The sequence below is a fragment of the Amphiura filiformis genome, chromosome 4, assembly GCF_039555335.1.
Source record: "Amphiura filiformis chromosome 4, Afil_fr2py, whole genome shotgun sequence".
Lineage (NCBI taxonomy): Eukaryota > Metazoa > Echinodermata > Ophiuroidea > Amphilepidida > Amphiuridae > Amphiura > Amphiura filiformis.
This window is the reverse complement of record NC_092631.1, coordinates 20262359-20288954: the sequence shown is the minus strand read 5'-3', so window position 1 is coordinate 20288954 and position 26596 is coordinate 20262359. Positions and strand designations below refer to the sequence as shown.

The window sequence follows — 26596 nt, the reverse complement described above, 5'->3', positions numbered from 1 at the left end:
TGAAAATTTTAGCGTAATTCAAGCCCTGCTCACAAAAGTTCCCATTCAGTTGTCATTATGAAATGAGTAATTGATATACTAATACATGAGTACGTACTAATTAATCAAATATCAACAAACATTACATCTTTTTCTCTCCAACCAGAGGTGCATACAGTCCCGATGCAGTCATTGCACGGTGTACGGATGAATTCAGAAGACATGTGGATGAAATTTGCCCAACTGTTGACAGCGACGATCCTTTTATGATACTTTTTACATCAGTAAGTATCAGTGGTGTGGTTTGAGTCTGAGTCATCCTATTTGGGGGTGGGGTGGGGGGGGTACTGATCTTGATCGGAGGGCACCAGACCTGATTGGGGGGCACAAGCCATTTTTAGCAATTTTAAATAAATTGGGGGGGCACATACGAGGGTCGGTCAGTATGTAATGAAAGTTCACCTTTGACGCCTTATATTGAATATTTCTAAGATACAACTTCGTAAAATCAATAGTCTAGGGACACTGCCAAATCACGCAAAAAAGGCGGGCCTTTTATGTGTATAACGTTCGAGAACAGCAAAAGTACATGTTGTCTAGTTTTGGGCAGGAGTAATTGCACCAGATCCTGGGTCTGTTTTTGGTAAAATATGAGAATAAATTGCCATTATACATATGTACTTGGTGAAAATGGGATGTCTTTGAACTACAACAATTTTAGGACTTCAAGGGAAGCAGCATTATTCTGCAAAAGTGTTGAAAATGATAAAGCAGTTATCAATTGATACAATCAAGGAAAATAATGTTGACATACTTTCAATGTGTTAAAACATCATTTGCTTCTGCACTTACCCACAAAACAATATCGAGGAAAGTCATATCTGCAGCAGACCTACAAGACCCCTCAACCTTGATTTGGGGGAGTAGGGAAGTGTGGCATAAAAGGTTGAGTGTCTACTTCAAAATACATGGCAGACTTATGACAAACCTGATGAACACACTAACTTAATTGCTTTAAGGGCATATTGGCTCTCAAATGGTCATACCTTGTAAAATTATGTAAATGAGACTAGTTTAGCATTTAGTTTTTACACTGGATTTTGTAGCTTGCTCTTTTGTTTTGCTAAAACCTTTCCCTCTTTTTTGTGCACAAGCTAGGCTCTGTGGGTATTGGCTGGTCACTATAGTGGCTATTGATACGTGGGGCAGTCAAAAAGTTCGTAGAACAAGGTATGCTACTTCGTTACATGGTAATGAACTTAATCTCATTTAAAAGCTTGTTCCTTCAAAAGATTACTGCAAAAATATTCAATTTTTGCATCACTGTATATGGACAGGACACTCTGCAAAGGAAGCCTACCTGCTTGAATTCACAGGTACTACCAGAAATGATTTGATTTGATTTGATTTGTTCGGGTTGTGACAACCCTGGATAACCCAAGAAAGCCTCTATTGAAGCTTATTTCCATTGGGGTCCATTTGAACACCGGGACGGGTTGGGAACAGTCAGGGATTAACACCCTACTCTTTTGAAACTGACTCGAGATACATGTACAGGTATGGCTCTCTGCACACGGGACCGACGGCTTAACGTCCCCTCCGAAGGGCGGAGTACTTTCATGATTCATTTACCCAATTCTAAATGAACCATGGGGAGAGCGGAAGTCTAAACTTAATCTACAGATGTTGCCAATTAATTTCAGACTTTTTTTTCCAAGTCAATATCCCAGCAAATCGCCACCGCCGGGAATCGAACCCGGGACCTCATGCATCAAAGGCAAGTACCCTAACCATTGCGCCACGCTCAACACAGGGTAGTCACAGAAATTTCTCCTGGATGGTGGTGAAAACTCAAATGAAATTAAACAATATACAGTTGCTGTAAATGGTGATGAAGTTCTTGATATGCAACAGCAACGGAATGGTCCTTAGAAATCAATGATTTCAAGTACCTTGTTCTACAAACTTATTGACCACCCCTCATATACTTGACTGGTTGCGATGACTGGTTGTGATTTTTAGAGCTGCTGTTCATTCTCCACACAAAATGTCTACCAATTGTAACATGTACGGCGTCCCCCATGATTCACCATAACAACCGAAACAAATCAGGTTGATCTGGGAAATTTGAGTTTGATACTAAAAATAGCATCAGGGCTCTATGGTACATGTATCAGGAAAGTTTTGTCAATTTTCCTTTCAGGTATAATCGCTCAATGTGACTATATGGTCACTGACGGTCTCGACTTGTGAATATTAAGTGGGAGATTATTAAAGTTGCTTGGTGATGTCATGGAACAGATATCAAAATGGGCTTCTTTGTTATCATTGGCAGACTGTTTGTGTGGAGTGAACAGAATCAAACTGGTGGTTGAGGAGACTAATATTTTTCTTTGGACATCATTTACAGGGTAGCACAGGACTTCCCAAGCCAGTCACCCACTCCAGCCATGCTTTGTTAAATAACATGAATGAAGCTGGAATATATAGAAAGCAGTTTCCTGGCTATGAAGAAGACAAAGTAAGTGTTGGAATTATTGCATCAAAACCAAATAAACATCAGTGTTATTTAGGAAACACTTTCAATTCAAATAGTATACGCATAATACGTGACCCAGCACAAGTAAATGAGGCTGAATGAGGAAAAAGACAAAAGTGAGATATTTATATCACTGTATTTATATGAGTTGATGAACATTTTGATACCAAAATTGATGTTATACAGCATTCCTTTCAAAAGTTACAAATAATTGAAAATCATGTTATCTCATCACGTCAGGCCATTTGAAATTTTCAATTTGGAAGAAATAAAAAACAAATAATCATTTATTCCCGGTCCCATAAATTTTCATAAATTTAAGCCTTCGTCCTGATGGAATAAGTTGTTTAGTTCATTCAAGTTTATTATAAATTTGACCCAACCCTGGACCAAAACAAGCATATTTAAAGCATTGTACTTTAAATATGCTTTCTAAACAACATTCCAATGTGCGACATTTGGAACGACGATAAAGTACCTTTAAAGTACAAATAAAGCACAATGACCAGAAAAGTACATTTAAAGCATACTAAAAAAAGCACATTTAAAGTACTGTACTCTAATTGTACTTTATACCAAACAAGCATATTTAAAGCACTGTACTTTAAATATGCTTTCTAAACAACATTCCAATGTGCAACATTTGGAACGACGATAAAGTACCTTTAAAGTACAAATAAAGCACAATGACCAGAAAAGTACATTTAAAGCATACTGAAAAAAATCACATTTAAAGTACTGTACTTTATTGTACTTTATACCAAACAAGCATATTTAAAGCACTGTACTTTAAATATGCTTTCTAAACAACATTCCAATGTGCGACATTTGGAACGACGATAAAGTACCTTTAAAGTACAAATAAAGCACAATGACCAGAAAAGTACATTTAAAGCATACTGAAAAAAAGCACATTTAAAGTACTGTACTTTAATTGTACTTTATACCAAACAAGCATATTTAAAGCACTGTACTTTAAATATGCTTTCTAAACAACATTCCAATGTGCGACATTTGGAACGACGATAAAGTACCTTTAAAGTACAAATAAAGCACAATGACCAGAAAAGTACATTTAAAGCATACTGAAAAAAGCACATTTAAAGTACTGTACTTTAATTGTACTTTATACCAAACAAGCATATTTAAAGCACTGTACTTTAAATATGCTTTCTAAACAACATTCCAATGTGCGACATTTGGAACGACGATGAAGTACCTTTAAAGTACAAATAAAGCACAATGACCAGAAAAGTACATTTAAAGCATACTGAAAAAAGCATATTTAGAAGCATATTTAAAGCACTGTGCTTTAAATATGCTTTCTAAACAACATTCCAATGTGCGACATTTGGAACGACGATAAAGTACCTTTAAAGTACAAATAAAGCACAATGACTAGAAAAGTACATTTAAAGCATACTGAAGCATATAGTAAGCTTATAATTATAAGCTTACTTATAATTATAAGCTTACCACATTTATGGAGCTTATCAAAGTATTGGTAACACAATTATGTTCACAGTGCAAGCATACATTACCAGTAACTATCTCCTGTAATCAAGCCTGTATTTGTAAGTCCATTAAGTCCCTCATTTTATATAAATATGAACAGTTTTATACATCCATTGCATTATACAACCTTAGCACAAGATGGCCGTTGGTATTTTTCAAATCTACAATCAACGAAAAAAGTCTTGGAACGCTTGCGTGTAAATAACGGAAAACTGTCACCCCCTCTCCCCCGTGCAATGTTGAGAAATACCAATGTCTTCAGCGGTTCCCAAAGTGGTTAACAAAGTTCTTTGTATCTGATCCAGAATGTTCACTTACTTGTGTACGTTTCAACAACAGCTGTTGTCTTTATCAACACTTGATGGGTAGTGACTGCTATTGGCAACCGACGCTAGAAGTAGTTCCAGCGTTGATCTTGGAGTTGCCAGTCTGTTTTCCTTCAAGGGATTTTCTTGATCCCTGAGTCAGGATCTCCTCAAAAATGTGAGAGCGTTGGTACTGTCCTTCATCTCTGTTCATGGTGGTGCCCTCCGCTTTCTTATTTCTATAGCCTCCTTTATCCAGCGAGTGTATCTATTTTGCTCTGTGCCGATGACCTCAGCTTCCCCCATCCTATAGCGTGATTCTTGTCGGCGACATGATCAGTAATGGCCGATTTGTGTGTTGTTGTTAACGATTCCTTTCTCCCTGCTCTGGTGGTTACCGTTTTACTCACTTTCTCCGCCTCGCTTTTATGACTCAGGGATCAAGAAAATCCCTTGAAGGAAAACAGACTGGCAACTCCAAGATCAACGCTGGAACTACTTCTAGCGTCGGTTGCCAATAGCAGTCACTACCCATCAAGTGTTGATAAAGACAACAGCTGTTGTTGAAACGTACACAAGTAAGTGAACATTCTGGATCAGATACAAAGAACTTTGTTAACCAGTTTACTATACCGATCCTGATGAATCTGTTCAATTAGGTTCCCAAAGTGTTCCAACATTGATTGATGGGGAGAGGGGAAGTTTAAATCATTGTTGTAGATGTCACGCTTGTTCCCAGGCAAAATATACGTCATTTCCATGATCATATGAAATTCTGCACGGAATTCGTAGCAGAATTCGTAGATTGTCTCTGTCGAATGCAAAATATTTCATCTAAATTTCGTTTTTGTCTCATAACTCAAAATCGGAATGTCGTATGAGCTTCTCATTGCACAAGATTAGAGAGTGGATTATATGCTTTGGAATCATAACAAAATTGTTGATAAAGAAATTGGTTTCTTTAGGAAGTGGTCACTGCAATCACCCCTATGCTAAAATACACACATTTCGCAATTATAGCTCTAAACTGCTCTAAAATATCGTTTTTGTCCCATAACTCAAAAACAGAATGTTGTATGATCTTCATATTTCACAGGATTTGGAAGTAGACCCTGTACTTAGGAATCATAATACAATTGTTGATAAAGAAATTGGTTGGTTCAGGGAGTGGACACTGAAACACCCCATACCCTAACATACACGCATTTAATGAAATTTTTATGCTATATCTCAAAACCGAGAAATCGTATCACGGCTCTAAGCTGCATGATTCCGAGTTGTTTAATTTATTTTTGAAATTAATATTTAAAGTTCACCTTCATAGCACTTGTCAGATAGGTGAACGAGCGTTAGAAAACAGACAAATGAGTTTTAATTAAATACTAAAACCGCATGTACGTTAAGATTGTAAGGAAGTCAATAATAAACTACGACTATCTTCAGTAGATAGCATTAAGTTGTTTTTGACATGATGTAACAACTATCTTCAGCAGATTTGTGCTTCACATTTTTGTGTATGGGGTGTGTGTATAATGTGGGGGTGCATGCGAGGTGTTGGGCGTGGGATGTATGTGGGGTAGGGCGGAGGGGGTATGTAGGACTATTATAAGATCACATTTAAATCGGAAAGTATTTCATTTGGGGGCTTTTGGGAAAGAAAGAAAGAAATAATTAAATTAATTAATCAAACATAGAGAAAGATAGGAAGAAAGAAAGACAGAAAAAATAAATCAAAAATGTATACTTCATGTATTTATAATAAACAAATGTTTTCACCGGGTTCACCGTCGCAAATAATAAATGAAACAGAAAAAGTAATACCGCCTGGGAATCGAACCCAGGACCTCATGTTTACAAGACCTATGCCTTAACCACTCGGCCACGTGAGCTTCGTGATTAGCTCTGCTTGCAATTTGAACCTATAAGCGGACACTTCAACCTTTTTCCACGCTCATGTTTTTATTTATTTCAAATGTCTTTCATTCATTCATTCATTCATTCATTCATTCATTCATTCATTCATTTTTCTTGCCTTCTTTCTTTCTTTGTTCTTTCTTTCCATTTTTCTTTCTTTCTTTCTTTCTTTTTAATACAAAGAAAGAAAAGAAGAAGCATTGAAAATAATGAATGCATAATTTAGCAATGATTCACGCAATTAAAACACGAATAGTCAAAGGGTGTAAAGTGTAAACCCATAATGGTAATCTCCCGGTCCCCGCACTCCGTGCATCCGCGGGTATTCATGCTTGTCGGTGAACTTTAAAAACACCCCCTTTTGCATCTCATTTCGCGAAGTTTTTAGGGGAAAAAACACCCTTTTTTTAGCGATTTCGCGAATTATTTGCCCTTCGACAATACCCCTATTTTCGCTAAAACGCGAACGATATTTCTAACATACCCTTTTCTGACAGAAACACGTAGGCTGCTCCATGAAAATACCCTTTTTTTCAATTTCGCGAACGCATGGTTTGAAAAAATACCCCTTTTTTTGTGTGTTTCGCGAATCGCATTTCTTCATCTGCAAACACCCCCTATTTTGCGAAATTTTCGACGAGCATGAATACCCGCGGATGCACGAAGTGCGGGGACCGGGGGTAATCTGTAATGGTAAACTGCTGCATTGAATAGCTATGATATTGATATTAATATATACGTATAGATATTTATTTCAATTCAAAATGGCAAACTGTTAACAAATGTTATAAATACGATCAATTTGTCATTACTTTTGTATTCAAACATTCTCAATTGGTATAGCCAAGGTAAACGAACGTTACGCTTCATGAGATGCGGCCTAAAAACCATAAAATGTCGATTTTGGACCATTTTGTCATTATGGTAAACTGATCCACTTTGCCATTTGCACTATGCAGCTTTACACTTTCCCGATACCTGACTACTATAAAAGACCAAAACTGATTACTTCGATTGCGAAATGGCAGCGTGGCGCCACGGCTTAGTCCTTCGACTGGTAATCTTTTGACTATTGATTGATGCGAATGGTTCGAGTCCCCGTGGTGGTCGATTTTTTCTTTAAGTGTATTCAATTGTTGTTTTCTTTTTTCTTTTTTTTTTTTTTCTCATCGCAAAAGCGTATTTTATTATAAATAATATTCAGAAATGAGTTGCTTCAAATTGTTACATCACAATCTTTCTGATTCGTTCGGATAAGCCTATACTCAGCAAACGCAAGTTTTACAGAAAACACTTACATGTTGGGTTATATTATAAAGGGTACAGAACGTTTTAATAAAAGTCAAAAACATTTTGGAAAACATGCTGCAAAACATTGTAATATTTTTTTAAAACTATATTTGTAGTGTTTTTGAATTATGAGACAAAAACGTGATTTTAGTCATAATTACGAAATGTGTGTAATTTAGCATAGGAGGTGTTTTCAGTGACCATTCCCTAAATAATCCAACATCTTTATCAACAATTTTATTGTGATTCAAAGGGATATTATATTCTCCCAAATCGTGTGCAATATGAAGCTCATACAACATTTTGTTTTTAAGTTATGGGACAAAAATGACATTTTAGAGCAGATTAGAGCCATAATTACGAAACGTGTATTGTTTAGCATAGGGGATGGTTTCAGTGACCACTCCTTAAATAAAACAATTTCTTTATTAACAATTTTGTTATGATTTCAAAGCATATAATCCACTCTCAAATCGTGTGCAATATGAAGCTCATACGACATTCCGTTTTGAGTTATGACACAAAACGAAATTTAGATGAAATATTTTGCATTCGGTAGAGACAATCAACGAAAAAAGGCGTGAAACGTTTGCGTGTAAATAACGGAAAACTGTCACCCCTCTCCCCGTGCAATGTTGAGCAATACCAATGTCTTCAGCGGTTCCCAAAGTGTTCCAACATTGATTGATGGGGAGAGGGGAAGTTTAAATCATTGTTGTAGATGTCACGCTTGTTCCCAGGCAAAATATACGTCATTTCCATGATCATATGAAATTCTGCACGGAATTTCGACAGAGTGTACCAAGCGTTCCAAGGAATTTTTTCGTAGATTGTAGAAGAATGAAGTCATGTGACTTGTACATGTAAACATCATATATCCATGATGTCCACAATAAAGTACATTTAAAGTACACTGAAAAGCACATTTTAAGTACTCTTACATTGCTGACAATACCGGGGAAAACCAATCCAGGTAAAGTATACATAAAGTACTGATAAAGTATATTTAAAGTACACACTGATGTTCAAAATTTGGTTAAGTCCAAAATAAGCACAATTAAAGTATACTCACTGACACTGAGAAAAAACTAAGTCCAAATAAAGTATACTTAAAGCACAACAAATTTCCCATATTTGTCAAAATATTCATAAAGTATAATTAAAGTCACATAAAGCACATTTAAAGTACCTTTAAAGTACACAGTTTTTCAGGATATGAAAAATAAGCACATTTAAAGTACACTTTATATGTACTAATTACCCATAAAGTACAGTTAAAGTACCCATAAAGTACAGATAAAGTACATTTCTAATGTGCTTTATTTGGTCCAGGGAATTTGACCTTGTTGTTCTACATTTGTGCTCATAAATGAAAATGGCATTTGCCACCTTCAGTTTTGTCTCAATTTGGGGTATGGTCTGTTAAGTATATAATGAAGGGATATACATTTTACCTTTCTTTAATAATTAAACTATGGTAGAGAGCATCACAGTGTTGTTGTCACATATTTTGTGTAGCTCTTTTGCCCAGGGCTGGGTGATAATACACACATGGGGAATATACTGTGCAAAAAAGTATCCTTACACTTGGAAAAAAATCCTAATTTGAAAACTATACCAAATCTGGGTTAATTATCTTTTTAAATGATGCACTATCTAATCATGCACATTATGACACCCAAATGTAAAGGAAGTAAAGTTTACAAGTAATTGATTAGACGAGGGTCCAGTTTTAAAAGTGACAAACTGGCCTATTCAAAACTCTACTAGACTTCTGGGTTGACATTGGTGTGTGGCTCATTTATGCGCGTCTTTAAAACAAAGGAAAACTGAAACTTGAGAACTGAAAATGAAATAAAAGTTGTGAAAAGTACAGAGAAGAAAAAAACTGGATTAAAAACTTATTGCTTTGAATAAAGCTTGACTGAAGAAACTGCACTGTCTCTTTCTTGCGCTTGTTGGAATTGTTTCGCCTTGTATAGGCCAGTTTGTCACTTTCAAAACTGGACCTACATCTAATCAAATGCTTATAACTTTACTTCTTAGTCACCTTGGATTCAATGGGGTGTCATAATGTGCAGGATTAAATAACGCATCTATCAAAAAAATAAATTTACCCAAATATGGTTTAGTTTTAAATGTATCCAAAATTTTTCCAAGTGTAAGGATACTTTTTGGTGCAGTATAGTTGAATCACACATGTTTGCCATTACATTTTATTTGTAAGATGTTATGATAAATATTAATGAGGTAGATTATAATCTCTGATATACTCCACCTTTATCATTGGAACAGGTCAGAAGATATGCTCTCATATCCCCATTGGAGGGCATGAATTCTCATATCATTGCCTTGTTAACAGTTCTACATCAATGCACTGTAGTGGCATGTCCTACTTATGATAGAATGTTAGCGGTTGAAGCTATCACCAAAGAAAGGTATAATGATATATATTTTATTTTTTATTTAATTAAAATGGTTATCTTTTGTATGTTTTGTACCCACTAATTAGGTACCTGACATTTTTCTGGCAACTATTTTTGCATAGCTTTTACAAAAGAATCTTGTTTAGTATAAAGATTACATTTACATTAGTTTTTTTATATTTTTTGAATCCAAATTTTGATGAATTGAGGGGACTCTCTATTGTTACATGAAATTTACAACAAGGCAAAGGAACCAGGAGCGCCATTAGGCGAACATTTACGGTATAGCCTTAGGTTTGCAAACCTGGTCTACTAAAAAGGTCAATAGACTTTCTAAACACCTACAATTATAATGTAGCATCTGTCAAAGGCATTAATTTTGCCCATCCCAGGAGCAAACTTCCTGTCTAAAATGATGGCCAGACGGTGGCTAGCTATAAGACCCTGCTGGCAGGACTTTAATGTCACTTCTGGTAGTGATGTTAGTCTTGCTATAGCAGTCTTCAAAAGTGCATCATATATGTGACCTAGATTGTAGATCCCCTCATCTCTGTTCATTACTCCGGTCCCCTCTTCCTGATCTGAATTGATTATTTAATCCATCTTGCTTTTCATCAGCCTTTTGATCAACGCAACTGTCAGCAAGAAAAACTAATAAGTTTACTTCAAATTGGTTTTGACAAAAGAAAAACTTTTTTAATTACCTGTATCTTTTTGACCTTACAGGTGCACTGATACCATAATGTTTCAATACATGGCCTATGATATTCTAAATATGCCTGATCTGCACAAGTATGACTTCTCCTCTTTGAAGAATAGTAGGTATTTGATCATTTAGTATTTTAAAGCATTGCATTGTTTTCCCCTTCCATTAATCCACTCTGCAGCTTAAATTCAATCAACTTCAAACATGGTATGGTGACAGCTAGGGTATATGGTAGCCTCATATGTGCTGTGTATAGTTGTGTGTCATGTTATTTGCATATTTATGAATATTAATGACCTTATTTGCATATTTTATTGAAAATTTCATTACTCCGATTAACTTGGTAGCCTGGTGATATAGAGTATGATCACCTCTTGTGTTGTATAGTTTGTGTTCTGTTATTTTCTCATGAATATTAATCACTTCATTTGCATATTATTTGTATTTACAAACCTTCGTTATTTACAAACCTGTGCTGTGTGGCCACCTAAATTATGATCCGCATAATTCGAGTTTGCAAATTTTTTTTTTTTAATTCTCGGAATGATCATGTATTACCAGTATGCCTTTGAATATGAAGTTGGATCTCTGAATACATGGTAAACTTTGTAGAAATATGCCTTTTTGCACTTCTTTTTAAAACTTGGTTACGCACAGATGTTTGTGTCGAGCGTACTACTCAAAGACCACACGCTTAACGCCACAAACACAGCTTGCAAGAATTTACCATCACAGTTTTCGAATATGGCATCACTAGGCAAGGTCAAGGTCATGTAGGTCGCGCGCTTGTGTCCTTCCATGAAAAGTACGGTGATGCAGAAGGTACATCCTCTCATGATCAAAAATTAGATATTTTGCCTATAGTATTTATTAAGAGTTGCTGTTAGTAGCTATTTGAAAATTGTGTGAACGTATGTCTAATAAAAAAATGTATGTTACTTTTTTCAGTTGCTGTAGGTGGAAATGTCATACCGTTATCACTTAGAGAAAGAAGCAAGCAGATCACAGAGAACATATTGGTGAGTGCATGGGCCTAGCCAGGGGACGGCAAAGAGTAAAAGCCCTTAAAATGACTAAAATTGGGACAATAAATTGTCAAATGGGGACAAACATTTGGTTTTGCCCCCTCACACTAAAATCCTGGCTACGCTATTGGGTGAGTGTCCATACTTTATGGAAATTGACACTCAGCGCAGCCATAGATCCTCATACTTACCTTGCAACACTTAACATGACTTGAATTGCTTTTTTACTTGTTTTCTTCAGGTTGGCTATGGTTCAACAGAAGTGAGCTCAGCAACACTTCAACATCCAATGGACCCTGAAGATAAGAAAACAAGTGCATCAATGTATCCCATTGGTGGATTTGAGGTAAGTTAATTTTTGTCAGCATTTTAATAAGAAAGACAATAAAACTACTTGGTGCTAAAGTTCTTGAGATGTATGATAAGAAACATGCACAAACAAATATAAAAATTATCAAATACAAAGGCTACAACAATATTGGAAAAGATATGTTTTGAAAATATATTTGAGTGATTAAATCCTTGGATTCAGTATACAACTCTCCGTACGTGCCAGGGGGTACTGACATGGAATGTAAAGGGTCCCATTTTCAGGGTCCCTGGTAGTTCCCAAGACCCCCAGTTAGGGATCATGGGGTTCTAATTTAGCCCCCCTTTGATAAAGATCGACTCCCAAGTCCGAAATTATAGCGCTTATGCAAAGATTTTCACAGCTCCACAACTTATATCTTGGTCAATTTTAGTTCTTTAGACCTAAAATATGTTGGAATTTAAGTTCAAAACCCATATTTTGCCAGAAAATAAGTTCTCAGTTTCCAAAAATTTGGTGCTCCATGCCACACCCATGCCAAAATGAAAATTGATTACCCCCTGGCCGTATGTACAGATGCCATACTGGTGGAGCTGCCATATTGAAAAAGCTCTATTCCCTGCACCTCTTAGATAAAAACACCAAGAGGGAAATGCTCAACAACAAGCAGGTTTCCATTACCAGAGTGATTACATAGTGGGATGATCTGTCCTTTACAAGATGAGGTTTGAGTTGTCTTGCAGTGTCTGTGTGGAGACTTGGATATACTAAATTAAATAAGTTCTGTAACAGATCCAAAATGAATGAAGTTGCTTACTTGCTTGCTTGCTTAAGATGAGTGGTGTCCTCGAACTACAACAGCACGCCAAACCCTTCTGTCCTGCATGGCCGTTCCCAAATCCATAACATCCAGTCCAGTGTCCTGTTTCAATACATCCACGTATGTTAGAGGGGGTCTGCCAGGTTTTCTGTTTCCATGTTTTGGTGTCCAATGGATCAGCTTGGCTACAGGCTCATTTGTGCTTCTGTATGCATGCCCAGCGAAGCGTGTCCTCCTCTCTCTGATCTTCTGTGAAAGTTTCGGTAGGTCCCCATACAGCTCTTTGTTTGTGATGTGCTGCTTCCAATTGATGTTGTAAACTGCTCTAAGCATTCTTGTGTAGCAACCATCAAGTTCTTTACATAATTTGGGAGACATGGTCCATGCTTCACATCCATAGGTTAGTACAGATTCGACGGTAGCAGAAAATAAACGCAGTCTTGAATTTCCTTGGGAGAGTTGACCTCCAGATTTTGTTGAGGCTGTTACATGCTCTCCATGCAGCTGCTTTATGCGTGTTTTTACGTCTTTTTCCGTGCTAGCCATCCATGCACCCAGATACTTGAAGTCGCTCACCTCATCTAGTTTGGTGCCATTGTTTGTCTGCATAGATATCTCTTGACTATGGTTGAAAGACATGAACTTTGTTTTTGAAGCATTCATTTTGAGGCCAACTTTTCCAACAGATGATTCAACCCTTTGCAGTAGCTCTTGTGCTTGGTGGATTTCCTCTGAAAGTAGGGCTATGTCGTCTGCAAAGTCTAAATCTGTTAGCACTTCAGGTCCTATTCGTCTGCTTCTTCTCTTTTCCAGCTGGAATCCAAGCTGCTCTTCTCTGCCTTCGACTGCCTCCCTCAATGCGTAGTCCAAAACCACCACAAAGAGGTATGGGGCAAGGGTGTCTCCTTGCAGTACACCAGCAAGTATATCAAACAGATCAGTTTCTCCATCTGGAGAAACTACTTTTGCCTTGGTATCTTCATACATTCTTGCTATACCTTCCACAAGTTGATTAGGGATTCCATAGGCTTTGAGAATTTGCAGCTATAAAGAAGTACTCACTTGATATATTTCAGTTCCTATCAGGAACATTAATAAATGTGTACTCAATGACTGTAGTGTTTCTAGATGTTGGCAGTCCTTGGTGGCTGGGATGACATTGCCACTTCCACCATCTGTTACAGAACTTGAACGATCCTGATGAATCCATCAATAAAGACTTGGATATCAAGAATGGCTTAATGAGCTATTCCAGTTGAAATCCATATATACCCCCTAAAGGAAGTATGACCTTATTCTCTCACACAGGAGTGTTGATTTCAAATGGAGTCACCCAGTCAGACAACCCCATTTGAAATCTACACACCCTGTGTGTGGAGATTAAGATCATGTCATCCACAGGGGTGTATGGATTTCATCTGGAATAACCCATTGTAGAATGAAAACTGGACATTGCTATGATGGGTCAGCTGAAGCTGACCAGTCTCTTTTACAGTTACTGGTAATGCGACATGCTGACGATGGATGCAAAGTCTGTAGTAGGGATCCCAAAGACTGTAAAGAGTTGGTACTGCTTGTACACGTGCTTGCACGCTTGACATTATAATACCTCGCCTATTAGGGGCCTCCTAACTATTATTTTGCACATCTACTGCATATCAGTCGGGGAAAATGGCCATTCGGGGGGAATGGAGTGGTATGTCACTTTTCCTGCCAGTTTGAGCCAGAAAATTCGGAACCATTCTGTACTTCACATCGGCATTAAGCCTGCTTGCTACTTGAACAACCAAAATTGCCCATCAGATGGTCCGGTCAAACTGGGGGGCCTGTGCCCCCTGCCCCCCTTTTGCGCACACCACTGCTAGAAGTATTTAGTGTAAGATTTGACAAGCTCAGTAAAACCCCAGAAGTAATGATGTTGAATATATAGATCTATAACAGACCTATCAATAACAAGATCTGTATGAATGTATATTTACCAGGTCAAAGTGTGTAGTGATAGTGGAGAGGTACTTCCTGTAGGTCAACCAGGAGAGATACTGGTTCGATGTGTGTCTATGTTCCTGTACTATTGGGGTGATGAAGAAAGGACACGGTCAGCAAAAGATAGCAATGGATGGTGGCATAGTGGGTGAGTACTGACCAATTATAGCCGAATTTATACTCAATTTCTTAGCGATTGTGATGCATCATTCAATTTTTTGCACTTAAGGGTATATAATGTATTTTGTTGGTCGAAGCAGCAACAAAAAAAATGTAGTTCACAGCATCTTGCGAATGGTAGTGAGCTTTAGCAAAAAAATTGCATTGCTCAATTCATAGGGAGCGTGTAGAAGAATTCAAATATCACAGATATACTTTTGTAGGTCCTCTGGTTCTTGAGTTATGTTGTAAAGAGGGCTGAAACAACAACACTTTTGTAAAACGTATATAACTCATTAACAACAATAAATGAAGCAAGTTTTCAAAGTATATGATTTGTAGAATGAACTTTTGCAAAACACCAAAGTGTTATTTTTCAAAAATATAATGATTCAGATAATGAAAATCGATTTTTTTTTTGGCTGCTTCGACCAACAATACCTCATATACCCTTAATACTTCAACATTAAAAGTCCCAAGTTCTGATGAGATATTTTCTCAAAATATCAAGAGCTATCTTAAGAATCACTGAACCAATACAGGCTTCTTTGTACTCATTTTAAAGCAATTTTTATGCTGATTCCAAATATGGTCCTGAACATTTACAGTTCTAAAATCTTTGATTTTCCGAAAAAAATTGAAACTTGTCGTCTGCAGTCCACACATGCGTGGAGAGAGTAAAGTGATGGATAACCACTTGTCAAAAATGATGCATTCATAAAGTTTTGATTTACTAATTTTTAAATTGCTCTTACAGCAATGCAAAATTCCTAGCTGCTTTTAAAAGTTATATACTTAATTTGTTTTTGTCTTGTCTAGAGACATAGGAGTAATGGATTCTGATGGATTTATCCAACTGCTTGGCAGACAATCAGTAAGTGGCTGCAAATTGTATGCGTAACCTCACAGAATTGTCTGGGTATAGAACTGTGCATATGTTACTGCCATGAAGGCGTCAATCCAGGGGGGGGGGGGGGCTTTTTCAGCCACTTTTTGACAATTTTGTCCAATTGTCCCCCCCCCCCCCACATTTCAAGCCGGATTGGCGCTTATGGTTACTGCATTCGTTCAAGATACAATCAGGGCACATTATGTCAAATATTGAGCGCTCGTGTGACAGCGCGTTGGATAAATCACAGTGCGCGATTTTGAATAATGGATCAGGGTTTTCTTTAAGCATTTTGCTGAAGGGGAATATTCCATTTTTTGGACCCTTTCAATTGTGAATTGTCATCTGAAGGGGTATAAAACATTGCCCAGATGTTTTTTTAACAATGTGTGTATCAATTTCATAGAATTTTTGACCAAAATTGTTTTTCGCCAGGATGCTTAAAAATTGCTAGTAAATACTTGTGCCCCCACTAGCTACCGCCATACTCTCCGGACATAGTCTATTGGCTCATTCTCATAATAAGAATATAGTTGTGAATGTGTAACTAAGCGTGATTTGTGCGTTAATAATGGATGGTGGAGGCAATACATGTAGTATAGACATGGAAATAAGAGAATTATTCTCTTATTTCCATGGTATAGATGACAATGATTTGATTTCACCTTCACTTGAATAATCAATATGTTAATTTTTTAAATTCAATACAGGAAACGATCATCAAAAAAGCATATAGTTTCTTTCCATTTGAAGTGGAGAAAGTTTTGGATGAGCACCCATGCATATCTGCGGTTATGGTAAGAAAATATTGCACTTGATCTTTTTACCCGGAACCCCAAAAAAAACATACACCTTAAAATCGATTCCAGGCTATAATCATTGTCACTGCGTTAAAACGCCATGAGAAAATTGATTAACAAACATGCAGCGTGCATTTTCTTTTCAGCTGGGTAAAAAATTCACCTTCATTTTGGGGCAAAATAGTGTGAAATTGTTTTGACAGTGGTGCAACTTTGTGGAAGTTTGTAGTTTTGTAAAATGGTGAGTGTTTTTCTTATGTTTGTAGGTTGTTGGAGTTCCTGATGACAGAACTGGAGAAGAAGTATGCGCATGTATCAGGTACCATTCTTTTTAAAATAATTTTTGTTTGTTTTGTTAAATTGGGCTTGGGTGATTGTTAAAGCAGTTGATTTTGATCATTTTTTTTAAAGACTGATTTTATGTTTGATTTATCATGACTGTAATAGGTTGAGCATCATTGGTTGCATAGAATCCCAACATTCCTGTACATCTTAACCACCTGAGCACTACCTGCCGATCTATCATTGCCTCTCTGATTGGTCAATTACATGATATCTTCACTTTAATCACCAATCAGAATGGAGCTTTGCAAATAATTCACCCAAATTTTTTTGCATGGTGAAATTATTCTAACAATGTTGCTGATTGGGCCAATTGGTAATGAAAACTTCTTTTTGGCCAATCTGCAGGTATAGTTCTCATGGGGTTAATTTCACTGTCTAAAAGTTTAAACATGGCTTCAAACTCAACTAACCTTGAATTTTCGATGTGTGACACATTTCTTTATCAGAAGTCCTATGATGTTGTGTTGGACTTGCCCTTTTGTTGACCACTTTTTTTAAACGAGGGCTTTTGTATAAGGTTGGCAATTCCAGTCCTTGATTGCGATTTAGTTCTGGCAATTTTTCCTTGATTTGGATGGACTCCCTCAATAAATGAGGGTACTCGATCTCTATCATCCTTGTCTAAAACATTTGTGGATACCCATCAGTCAATGTTGTGGTGAGATATTGTCATTATTCATACATGATGGATACTGCAGTGTCTTTTATTTTGTTAGTAAAATTCAGTAAATAACTAATCAATACAATTAGGGCTGCGCAATAATTATATGTCCCCCCGACAAATTTCAAAATGGCCATCCAAAAAATTCTTGCCCCCTCTCAGTGTGCCAAATAACCTTATCCCCCTTCAGCCTACGAAGAATTGCTTATTTAACCCCCAGCCTGCCAAAAATCGTTGCCCCCTTCCTTTTGCACATGCCAAATTTTTGGGAACCCAATTTGCAAACTTTATATGATCTAGATATATAATGCGAGATAGGGAGGAGAAAATTGTGCATATTAAAATGTTTCCATACTGTTTTCCTAAGCCTTTTTAGAGCATTTTATTTAAAAGAGATCGTTTTATTTTAAAAGTAGCCAAAAATTACTTGGCCCCATTTGACCTGCCAAAAATCTCTTGCCCCCTTTGACCTGCCTTTTCTCCCACCCCATCGAGTAACAAGTAAAAGATCTTTTTACTCCACAGCCTGTTAGTGTTTGCATTGAACTAGATATTACATTTTTGTTTCATATATCACAGGCTGCACCCTGAGAAGACAGTAAGCAAATCTGAACTACAAGATTACTGTAAAGGAAAGGCAAGTTATTACTTCAGCCTGGGGATGAGGGTATACATCCATGAAGAAGTTTATGCCATAAAGGGATATGCCACTTAATTGGGTTTTTAACAGAAAATCCTAAATATGGATCCATATTTAAAATTTTTTTCCCAAAACTGCAAAACAGTAATAAATTGTCAGGGTTTTACAAAAAAAATCCGTAGACATGGGTCAGTGTTGAAAAATAATTGCTAGTATATTTATTATTTAGCTGGTATTTGAGTATAAATTACCCTTATATATGGGGTAGGGTTTTTAAGCTAGAGCAGCACAACCCATAAAAGCATAATTCAAGTACCCTCTCCCCAGTTTTTTTGGTTCCAGGCCTTATTGTTTGAATGTTTTGGTATTTTGTTAATGATAACTTAATAATAAGTAGTTATGAAGTTAAAATTGTTACTTTTGTTTTGAACCATCAAACACTTATACTGATTGCGCCCAGCACTGGCTGCAACACAAATCCATTTCTCGTATTTTTCAACCGTGTTTTTCATCAATTTTTCAGCGTCAGCAATTTAATTCCATGTTTTTGTGATAAACTGTGATATGCTGTGGTGTTCCTGAGTGTTCGTCTTCATTCTTTGTGAACTATCATTAAACGTGAGTGTATAATTGCAAGACTTTTGGTGGGTGTCTGTTGCTTCAATGAACGCAGTCTGCAGAATTCTGCACTGTGTTTTAAGCTTACTGACTGACTACCAATTCGCCACCTCAATCGTCTGCACAATGTGTCGAATTACCTATAAACCAGATCACCTAAAAAGCATTAATAACAATCAGTTAAAACCATCAGCTGAGCTTCAGGCTTGCATCGATGAACTTGATCTTTTTAAATATACTAAGCCTAAGAAAAAAAACATTCGTGGATGCCGTGCTGGGCGATATAAACAACGCCAAATTAATGTTGTTAATTCTCACCGCTACCAACCCTCTCAACACAGCATTAAGAGAGGTGTAGACTTTGATAATCTTGTCAAAATCCAGCCTGCAAGCTGTCTCCCCACGGACAATACAGCTCCGGTAGGTGGTCAAATGTGGTCACCTGATGGACCGAACCCCACACCCCCGCCTACACCCTTTCCCACAGCCAACCAAGAGGGAAAGGCGACAGCAAGCCAACTCCCAGTTATCTTCATGACTAATGCCCAATCACTTGGTAACAAGTTTGATGATATTAGTGTGGTATTTGATCAGAACAATGTTGACGTCGGCGTTGTCACTGAATCTTGGTTCAAAGATTTCATGCCTGTAAACCAACTTGGCATCAGCAACTACAACCTATACACCCAGTCCCGGGAACATAAAGGTGGCGGTGGTGTTGCCATTTATGTGAAAGAGGATGTACCTGCATCTCCCATCACAGATATTGAAGTCCCACCCGAGCTGGAATGCCTATGGGTTAAAGTAAGACCTAAGAAATTGCCAAGAAGCATATCCGCTATAGCTATTTGTGCTGTGTACATCACCACTAAATCGCCACTTCAACCCCTTCTACTGGAACATCTTCTTAGCAGTGTTGACATTCTCCGATCCAAATATCCTGATATTGGCATTATTATCACTGGCGACTTCAACCGTATGAACATATCACAATTGACTAATGGTAACAATCTATTCCAAATTGTCGATTTCCATACTCGAGCACAGGCAACCCTTGACCTTATAATTACAAGTGACAATATGAGAGCTTGCTATGGGAAGCCGTGTCCCTACTCATCAATAGGGAAAAGTGATCATTTGTGCGTTCTCTGGAAACCTAAAAGGCATAAAGTTGTTCATCATAAAAGGAAAACACAGATCACCCGCCCATTGCTCGAGTCAGGAATCCGAACATTTGGAACATGGATTCAAAGCCTTGATTGGCATATGGTTTTAAAAACAAATGGTACTCAGCATAAAGCTGACGCTTTTTACGCCATTCTTAATCAAGGTATGAGCTCATGCTTCCCTGAAAAAAAGAAGATGGTTCACACGAATGACAAACCTTGGATTACCCCTCAGATTAAGGACCTGATTGCGAAGCGTCAAAAGGCTTTCATTTCCGGCTCTGATCAAGAGTGGCGTAAACTGAGAAACGAGGTCAAGCGTAAAATTGAGAAGGCAAAAATAGATTACCATGCCAACAGAATCAGAGGTCTTCAAAAAACGGAGTCAAGAAAATGGTACCAACAAATCAAAAAGGTCACTAACTCTGGCCGATCTGAGCTCAGATTGGACATCCCAGGTGTTTGTGATGATGATGAGAAGGGTAAGGCTGATGCGGTCAATGACATGTTTGCTAAAGTATCTGCGCATGTACCCCATTGGATACATCTAAGCTACCTGCGATTTACCAGCCAAAGACCCTGCTCCCAAACTGCACCCTTGGGAGGTTTATTCTGAGTTACAGAAAATTAACCCCAACAAATCTGGGGACCTGATCGTATCCCTGGTAAAATCATTAAGGAATTTGCCTATGAGATGAGCATCCCCTTGACAAATATTCTTAATTCCTCATTTACTGAAGGTATTGTACCAAGTCAATGGAAACAAGGTATCGTTGTGCCTATACCAAAACAAAGACCCCCTACTCTTGATAAGTTACGGCCAATTTCATTGACCTCAATCTTCGCCAAAGTAGCTGAGGGTTTTGTATCGAGATGGGTAATTGATGATATTAGTCACAAGTTAGACATCAGGCAATTTGGAAATGTAGCAGGTGTGTCAACTAATCACTATCTAGTCAATATGATGCATTACCTTCATACTGGTGCTGAAGTGAGTCACAATACCGGAACGATTGTCCTGACTGATTTTTCTAAAGCCTTTGATTTGGTCAACCACACCATTCTCATCACAAAAATTATTCAAATGGGTGTGCGAGGAACATAGTACCTTGGCTTTGTGACTTTCTTCAGCATCGACAGCAATGTATGCGATACAACAACATGCTTTCAGACTTTGTGCAACTCACAGCTGGTGTACCGCAGGGCACCAAGCTTGGCCCAATTGGTTTTCAAATCCTCATCAATGATGCCGCCGATGATGCACATGCAGAAGTCTGGAAGTATGTTGATGATCTCACATTTGCTGAAAACTCTACTAGTGATATCAATAGTCATATCCAGGAAGATCTGAATAAGTTCTCAGACTGGGCAGCAACTAATGGCCTAAATCTTAATGCCAAGAAATGCCAGGCACTTGAGGTTAATTTTAGTAAAACCAAACCACATCATGCAGACTTGAGCATTGGATCTGACAAGCTTGATTATGTTGACAAAGCCAAAATCCTGGGTATCTGTATTCAAAGTGACCTGAAATGGCAATCTCAGGTTGATATTATGATCAAAGCCAAATCTTTTCATGCTTAGATCCCTGAAAAGATTTGGCTTTGACCAGGATGAACTTACGGTCGTTTACAAAAGCTATGTCAGACCAGTGCTCGAAAGTATGCTGATGTGGTTTGGCATTCGGGCTCACATGTAAACAAGCTAGTGATCTTGAGCGCATACAAAGAAGGGCTATTAGAACCATACTTGGTTATAAATACATCTCATATTCAAAGTCAATACAACAGTGCAATATTAAAAAGCTAGAAGACAGAAGGGTTGAGCATTGCCGAACTTTTGCCAATGGACTGAGAGACAGTCTAAGGACCAGTCATTTATTACCCCCCACCAGAATCTCGGTCCATGGCAGAAGTTTGCGCAATGCTCAAGATCATACACAACTCAGGGCCAACACGAAACGCTTCAAACAGAGCCCCATCCCCTTTTATGTCACACTTTTAAACATGCATTAAATGCCCCACTTACTTTTATCTAAATTCAATTTGTGTGCATCCATGTCAGAGGGGTGCGCTTGTCGGCTGCTACATGTGTCTCATTTCGCATGGTAGCTGGGAGTAGATGCCGGACTTGTCTCGGGTGGATGTCGCTTTGGGTCATCCCTGGGTCACATGGTTTGGGAGTACAGAGAACAGTACATTCCTTGGTCGTGTGACTTGCGGATGATTTGGAGTGGCCTCCGCTTGGGATGGGTCTGGTGTTTGTTCCTGGCCGTTGTGCGGGGTGGGACGCATGTGGCGTCCGACAAGTGCATCATTTTGTTATGGATGTACACTTTTTTTCATAAAGATTTTATCCTGCTGGCAGGTTAAATTTTGATTTTTAGTGCTTTTTAATCAAATCTTTTGGTGATATTTTACATTGTAATTGGCCTATTTTATTTGTGCAAATTTCATATCTTTATGTCCTTGTAATAATATATTTTCCATGTGTCATGTTTATTTATACTACCATGTGCAATACTTGTGTATTTATAAATGTTTTAAATTTGTGTGTATTCTAAGTATTTAATTATAATTATTTGTAATATTTCCCTGTAATTTGGCCCATGGCCACGATTGTGAAATAAATATATATGAAATGAAATGAAATGAATGAAATGAACTTGAGAAGGCTGGAAAACATGGATTCTGAAGATACAATACAATGCTACCTTGTGTTTTCTTGCTTTGTCTTTTTGTCTTTTGCAGGTAGCACCAGACTTGATTCCTGAATATGTTTTATTCATGGAAGATTTTCCAAAGACAGAAACTGGAAAGGTATGCTTCTTATATTATGATAATCGTATTATCAACCAGACCTGAAACTTTTCCTCTTTTTAGCTGATTTTCTCTTTTTATTCCTGAAATTTACGCATCATTTGTTATTTTCAGCCCAATTAGAGCTTTTTAGCATGATTTTCCTCTATTTTCCTCTTTTTAAAGCATTTTCCTCTTTTTTCACAAATGGTCAGTTTCAGGTCTGCACATAAATATCCTGTTGATTTTGCTGACCCTAAAAGTAATTAAATTCAAGATTAGATTTTGGTATTTGTGAAACAAACATGATATGGATGCATTAATGACAAAGATGAGGGTAAAAAATTCATTTGGGATTAGGTTATTTTAAAATAATTTTAAAAACAACTTTGTTGGTAATTGTTTTCATCTATTCATTTCAGATTCACAGACGAAAGCTGGCAGAATTTGCATCAGAACGGGTGAAGGATCAGTAGCAGCAAGCATCTATTTCTCTGAAATTATGTAAATAAGACTTTAGCATGATATTTCCATTATTACATGTACCCGTATTCATTCCAATAAGCGCCCTTCACAAAGTCATTTTGGGTGGGCGTATTTTTTATCTGGTTTTTAGTCATCAATCACCGTCTGAAAGTATTTAGTTACTCTCAGTTAGTGCGCCCTCATATGTGTCTTAATTTAATATTATATTAACAAAATGTTTTTGAGGGCGCACTATAAAGATAGCCGCTGCCGCGCCGGCAAAAAATACGAATTTGAGACAGAATTAGCTCAAACTTGGCCTTTTAAAGGCATTTGCAGGTGGTTATTGTGAAGTATTTTTAATATCTATACATCTGCACACTATGAAATAGCGTCATAATTTAATTTTGGTGAACATTTTGGATACTTTTGATGCTCAATTTCCCTCATGCACGCATGTAAAATCACTCGACAGGTAAGCTTACTGGAAGTATTTTGACAACATTGGATGGGCGGTTAATAATTTCATATTGTGTTTGTTGCTGGGTGGGCGCTTATTGGGGCATGCGCGCTTATTGGAACGAATACGGTACATATATCATGGCTGATAATTGCATTATTAAAACATTCCTTTGTTTTAGTATAATTATATTGAAACACTGATCAGAAATGGGTTCTTATTGTGGTCAACATATATAAGGCACCATATTTCCACGACTTTCACACTGTCTTTTTATCCATAAACATATGTCGGCCGTTAAACTTTGCTACACTTTGTTATAGCACTTGTTCAGAGGTGTATTTGTTATTTTGACAATATGTGTAAACTATAAAATTGAATAGCAGGTATTATTGAATGATATAGATATAGTCATACAGTTTTTTGGACATGACTCCTAACTACTCTGAATTAGTTGGATTTTAGTAATAACAAACAAAATGTGACACTATACTGTGAACTTTCGCCTAATGGCGCACCTGGGCTCCTTTGCCTTGGGGTAAATTTCATGTACAAAATAGAGAGCTTCCTCCTCTAAAAATCCCAACAAGAATTAAGGGTACATGCCCTTATTTGCTGGTGGGATTTTTATGAGAGGGCACTTTTAATTTGTGTCTAAAATGCCAGTTACAATGTATGTCAAGGGACTCCATACGGTATCTATAGTGGGTGAAAAACACAAAAGGTATAAACAAAGTTTAATCAGCTCTTTGTTGAGCTGATTTTTTTATCCCTTGAAAAAGAAAAATCTTGTTGTTTTGAAACTTTAGCTTTTAACTCTGTTTAAATCTTTTGTGTCACATTACATTTTCCTGTTTTATGTTGCTAGTGTGACACAGTTGTATCCCTTTGGACCCATTCATCCCAGCTGATAGTATGGGCACCACAGGGGGCATGGGGTGCAAATAAGTCAGAACTCTTGCCCCCTGCACACAGTTTGTTGATTTTGCTCCCAATTCACTGCTTGCTGTGTGGTCAGTTGGAACAGATGTTCCCTGTTGTTATAGTTGGATTTTAGTTGCTAAAATTTTTTTAATACAGTAGACTTAAGATAATACAACATGCAAAGATGGGTTCTGTGTTTTGATATACAATTTGTGAATTTTAATGTCCTAAAATTTGGGTTTTGGAGAATTTCTTTTGTTGCTAATGTGGATTTTTATATGAAATGTATCATAAAGAATACAAAAAAAAAAAAAAGATATATATTATATATATTTAGTAAAAATGTAATGCATGTGTTTTTAAAAGTTTATTAACATCACTTGAAATTGCTGAAGCCTTTGAAAACAATAAATCAACTGACAATCACTTCATAGAATGCTGAAAATATCTGGAGATTATCTATTGCGTTGTATCACTATATTAATTTTATATTTGATTATTAAATTTGTTATTAAAAATTGTGAACGTTTTTGTGAAGGTATATTGATATTATATTTGTTTATGATATTTCTAAGCGATATATCAACAGATTTTACAGAGCTATAAACAGCTAACATAATTATTTGTATGCAAAGTCAAAATATGGAGCTGTTGTAAAAAATAAGTTTTTTATATACAATTTTAATATTATTTTTATATGTAAATTTTAAAAACCCAAGGAGAAAAAAGGTGTTGCAGAAACTAAGTGGAATATGACTTGCATTATAGCTGTAGAAGATGAGAACACTTTGTGATCTTTTTATTCTTAAATAAAATTGCAACTTTGTCTCTGAAATAAGCTTTTTTACTTAAAACAAATGGACAAAACAACAATTATTTCATTCATGAAAATAAACATCTATTTGGCTTGGAACATAAAACAGTTGTTTCTTGTTTATGACATGATAAAGTGCTCAATTTGCACACAAAAGTTGTATTTTAAAATGTACAACTTGTCATGAAAGAATGAACATTATTAAAACAAAGATGAAATGAACATACATGTCTCTAACTGTCTGCCTGTCAGTGTGTCTGTCTGGCTGTCTGTCTAACTACTTCCTTTTGTTCCTTAATAAGTTATTAAATATATTTACCTTTTCAGAAATAGTCTCATAGATCTGATAGTTAAATTATCAGAATAGTTTGGACAATTCAGATAAATATTTCCACTATTTTCAATGTAAAAACAAAAATAGATATATCTTAAGTAAATAATCCTAAATTTTATTAAATCAGTTTATTCTCAATTATTATAGAAAGACAAATAATGATACATGAATAAAATAAGGAGCAAAAATAATATATAAAGTATAAAATCTAGGACACTGAGATACCCGACCAGTGATTCCGGGCAAGATGAAAAAAAAAAGCAATTGTTAAGACATAATTTAAATATCTAAATTATCTGATAATTCAGATAATATCTGATTCTAAATTATCTGGTAATTCGGATGATAGATGAATTATCCTAAAAAATTAATATCCAATATCCCTAAAAGAAAAAAAAAAGAAAAAAAAAAAAACAATTTAGATAATATCTTTAATTATCCTAATTATCTGATAATTGGGATAATATCTGAATTATGCTAAATATCACATAATTTGGATATTATAAGAATTTCACTAATAATGATTTTTCGGATATTTTTGATATGTGATAAATTTGGATAATATATATCTCAATTTTCTGACATTTTGCATAATTGTGACCGTTCATACGAATGAGCCGTAAATGTCCTCAATTGTATTCTGAGTTACAGTGTAAAATGGGCATGAAGGTCGTATTCATAGGTACCTCAATTTGGTGCTACGTGTACCTC

General features: G+C 36.6%; 1 protein-coding gene across 2 annotated transcripts in view; it reads left to right on the top strand.

Annotated features, from left to right (window-relative positions):
• The window catches only part of LOC140150664 (medium-chain acyl-CoA ligase ACSF2, mitochondrial-like), a 48748-nt gene extending 22990 nt beyond the window's left edge, over positions 1-25758 (top strand). For both annotated transcript variants that reach the window (XM_072172733.1, XM_072172732.1), the window contains exons 7-19: positions 146-263; positions 2390-2500; positions 9838-9980; positions 10695-10786; positions 11623-11693; positions 11941-12045; positions 14812-14960; positions 15791-15845; positions 16571-16657; positions 16927-16979; positions 18246-18303; positions 22841-22909; positions 23311-25758. In XM_072172733.1, coding sequence (XP_072028834.1) covers positions 146-263; positions 2390-2500; positions 9838-9980; positions 10695-10786; positions 11623-11693; positions 11941-12045; positions 14812-14960; positions 15791-15845; positions 16571-16657; positions 16927-16979; positions 18246-18303; positions 22841-22909; positions 23311-23364 — 1165 coding nt within the window. In that variant the 3' untranslated portion in view covers positions 23365-25758. The remainder of the gene's footprint in view (positions 1-145; positions 264-2389; positions 2501-9837; positions 9981-10694; positions 10787-11622; positions 11694-11940; positions 12046-14811; positions 14961-15790; positions 15846-16570; positions 16658-16926; positions 16980-18245; positions 18304-22840; positions 22910-23310) is intronic.
• Positions 25759-26596: the final 838 nt, after the last annotated feature.